Source organism: Emiliania huxleyi, assembly GCF_000372725.1.
Source record: "Emiliania huxleyi CCMP1516 unplaced genomic scaffold EMIHUscaffold_34, whole genome shotgun sequence".
Classification (NCBI taxonomy): Eukaryota; Haptophyta; order Isochrysidales; family Noelaerhabdaceae; genus Emiliania; species Emiliania huxleyi.
The window spans coordinates 314,304-317,951 of NW_005199443.1; the positions used below are offsets into that span (position 1 = coordinate 314,304).

The 3,648-nt window shown below is 61.2% G+C and overlaps 1 protein-coding gene across 1 annotated transcript in view; it reads right to left on the reverse strand.

Annotated features, from left to right (window-relative positions):
• Window positions 1-2,318: 2,318 nt before the first annotated feature.
• The window catches only part of EMIHUDRAFT_415819 (hypothetical protein), a gene marked incomplete at its 5' end in the record, with an annotated part of 2,287 nt that continues 957 nt past the window's right edge, over window positions 2,319-3,648 (reverse strand). The window contains 4 exons of the mRNA XM_005773325.1: window positions 2,319-2,659; window positions 2,970-3,035; window positions 3,391-3,441; window positions 3,595-3,642. Coding sequence (XP_005773382.1) covers window positions 2,546-2,659; window positions 2,970-3,035; window positions 3,391-3,441; window positions 3,595-3,642 — 279 coding nt within the window. The remainder of the gene's footprint in view (window positions 2,660-2,969; window positions 3,036-3,390; window positions 3,442-3,594; window positions 3,643-3,648) is intronic.

Sequence of the window (3,648 nt, forward strand, 5' to 3'; positions counted from 1 at the left end):
CGCCTAGTTGGGCCTCAGATCGCCCGACCGCGTCCCCGGTGCTCTGTGGTCGGATTTGTGACGCCGCCGCACCGCGCCGCGGCCGGGGGCCCTCCGGAGGCCGAGGATGGCCGTGGCGGACCGGGACGAGCTCTGGGAGGTTCAGTGTCAGTGTATACATTGTAGAGACTGCCCATGTGCACAATATCTCTCAGTCTAGCTAAGCCAGGTGAGGCGATTCCGGGGCCGTACAGCAGCTTGATGGAGCTTCGCCGGCGTGCGTCCCGGAGCGGTCCCGGTTGGGCGGTCCGGGGGAGAAAACTCAGGACAACGCCGACACCGCTCTGATTCGACTTTTAACTTCAAACAAAGCCTACCGCACGCGCCGCGACGCGGCGCGTGCGGTAGGCACTCGGGATTTTGTCAGATCGGCGTGTTCACGCGGGGATCATGTCCTGAGTAACTTGCCCAACCATTCCTCCAGCAGAGTACGGTGCTGTATGAATGGTTTGGCAGGTGTGAACAATATCAGCTAGTTGGTGTCCAGTCCGAGCCTGGCTGTTCTTCACCTTTCTACCTACCTACCTATCAGCTAGTGACCACGGCGCCGCAGGCGCCTGCTGATAGGTCCAGGTGATAGCCCTGGATGAGCAATGCATAAGCCTAGTTGGACCTCAGATCACTCGCCCGCGTCCCGGTGCTCTGCCGTCGGATTTGACATTTGTGACGCCGCCGCACCGCGCCGCGGCCGGGGGCCCTCGCGCCCTCCGGAGGCCGAGAGGATGGCCATGGCGGACCGGGACGAGCTCTGGGAGGTAAAGTGTCAGTGTATACATTGTAGAGACAGACCATGTGCACAATATCTCTCAGTCTAGCTAAGCCAGGGGAGGCGATGCCGGGGCCGTTACAGCAGCTTAATGGTGCTTCGCCGGCGTGCGTACGAGGAGCTGCGCTTTGACGCTACCAGAATGGGAGACTCCGACAATTGCCCAAATTGCCGTTTACTATTCCGCGTTGCGGAATATGCGGAAAGTGCGGAAAACAATGTGCGTGGGGAGGGCGTTACAATCCTGCTTCTTTCTTTCTTGGGCTTTAAAATACCCCGTCAGCAGAGTCCTCCTACGTATCTGAAAGTAGCACATAACACTGAATGAAAATGTCCATCTGTGGCGAGGGTATCGACTACCTTCCTTGCCCTCTACCTCTGGGATGGGAAGGAGTGAGCCTACCAGGTGGCCTTGAAACAACGGTTTCCGCACCGCCTCACGCATCTGCTGATGCGGCCCAAGCTTGCCGCGTTAGCACTGCATCCGGCGCGGGCACCCAACGCGCTTCATTGCTGCCCGGTACGACTGTACTGATCTGGCTTGCGCACCAGTGCTGGCAGGCTCACACCATAGTGCTCCCTTGCCTGCTGGTGTAGGCAACAATACCCTTGCTGGCAAGCTTCACCTCGCGAGCTGCCTCGATGGGGTGCCGAGGCATAGAGATTAGAGTCTCGCCTACACTGCGGCACAGACACCTGATGAGGACAGCATGATACCACATGAATCTGCCCAGTTGCAGCAAATTCTACTGAACAGTTGAGGGCTGGCGAGAGAGAGAGAGACCGTTAAGGAGCGCGAAACGCGCGAGGAAGCCGCGGGCTGGGGGCTGCGGGCTCATATACAAGAAGAAAAAGTTGAAAACGAGACTCCTTGTTATCCATAAAAGAGCCACATACACTGATATGTCAACCGGCGCACATGCGACGAGAGCGGGCGCCGTTTTTCATTGCCTATTCTAACGAGACACAGAGCAGCGGCACGGGCGTTGCCGATCGAACACGGATTGCTGAGGGCCATGCACAATTCGTGCGGTTATGGGCTGCCACCGCAAAACATGCAAACGACAGGCCACGCCACGTGCGCCACCATATCCAGCTGCGCAGCGGCAACGACTGCCGAGGCGCAGGCCGAGCCGCAGCCTACCCGATGCCCCGCCGACATGCGGCATTGGCCAAAATGCTGGGCATCTCAGGTTAAGGAAGGCAACTTGAATTAGCAAGGAGCATCCTAGAATGCAAAGGGGTAACTCCAGATGCTAGCGCATTCACGAATGCAGTTCGCATTCCAGGATGGTCGACGCATCCTGGAATGCGTGGACCATCTTTGGAATGCGGTGTGCATCTTGAAATGCGAAAAGTCAACTCGGCATTCTGAGTTGAAAAATGCAATCTAAATTGATTTTTTGCAACTCAAAATGCCCTCAGCATCTCAAATTGCGGGTTCCCCGCCCCTGACGGGAGCAACCTCTCCCCAACGCCGCTCAATTTTTTTCGTATTGATCGGTGATGATCGTCCTGCAAATGCGGTCGGGTCTTTGCAAACTACACGTACAAAAACGAATAAACAAAGATCCGCGGGTCTCGCGCGCTCTGGTCACTACCTAGGCCTGGCCTCTCCTCTCCTCTCTCGTGCGCCGCCCGCCGAGCTCTGCCGCACGACGCCGCAGCGCACGCCGCCCGACGCGGCCCTCAACGCCCCCTCTCCTCCTCGCCGCCGTGGCGCCGTGGCGCCGGGCACGGCTACGTGTAGTTGAGTCGGAACAGGTCGTTGTGGATGTACCACGAGCCCTGCGGCGTCGGCATCAGGTGGAACGTCTGCCCAAACATCAGCGGGTTCGCGCCGCCGTCCACCACCTGCGATCGACACAGTGGCAGTCAGCGACTCCTGCATACCGCTGCTGTGGCCGGCCGCCGGGGAGGCGGCGCGCAAACGCTGCCCCGCACCCGCGCCCGCCCGGCCGAGGCGGGTGGTGGAGGCAGGTTGAGGCGAGGGCGAGCCAGAGGGGGGGGGGGTGCGGCGGCGAGGGCGAGGGAAAGGAGGGGTGGCGGCGACGGCAAGGAGGGTGGGGCGGCGAGGGAAAGGAGGGTGGCGTCGGACCAGCTCGCCCGTAATGAGGCAGAGGACTCGGCTAGATCTCGGCCAGATCTCGGCCAGATCTCGCGCCAGTTTGCCCGTGATGAAGCACAGGATCCCGCCACCCGGCGTCGGCTGCGCGTCGCACGTTGTCACCTGAGGCCCCGAGATCCGCCGAGATCACCCTAGATCCGCCGAGATCACCCGAGATCCTCCGAGATGGCCCGAGATCACCCGAGATCCGCCGAGATGGCCCGAGATGACCCGAGATGGCATCTCGCGCAGTATATGCTCCCCCGAGGCGGACGTTTCGCGTGTTCAGGGGCCCATCGGGGGCGTGTGGCGAGATGAGCACGACGGCTGTCTTGCGCCCCTCCCCTCCCACCGCTTGGTCCCCCCCCTCCCCCCCCCCCCCCGCCTCTCACCCTCTCACCCTCTGTCGCGCCTCCCGCGTGGGTATCGTTGCGGTGTGTCGCCTCCTCGGTGCTAGCGGCGCGGTGCTGCGACGCGCCTGATGCTGCACCGTCGCGAACTGCAGCGTGGTGAGCTTCGTCATGATGGCCTAGAGAGCGAGTCCGAGGGAAGGGTCCGAGGACGGTCCGAGAACTGCAGCGTGGTGAGCTTCGTCATGATGGCCTAGAGAGCGAGTCCGAGGGAAGGGTCCGAGGACGGCCCGAGAACTGCAGCGTGGTGAGCTTCGTCATGATGGGGGAGCCTGCATGCCCATGAACTGAGCGTCCTCAAAGGTTAGCATCGAGCCGTCCTGGGG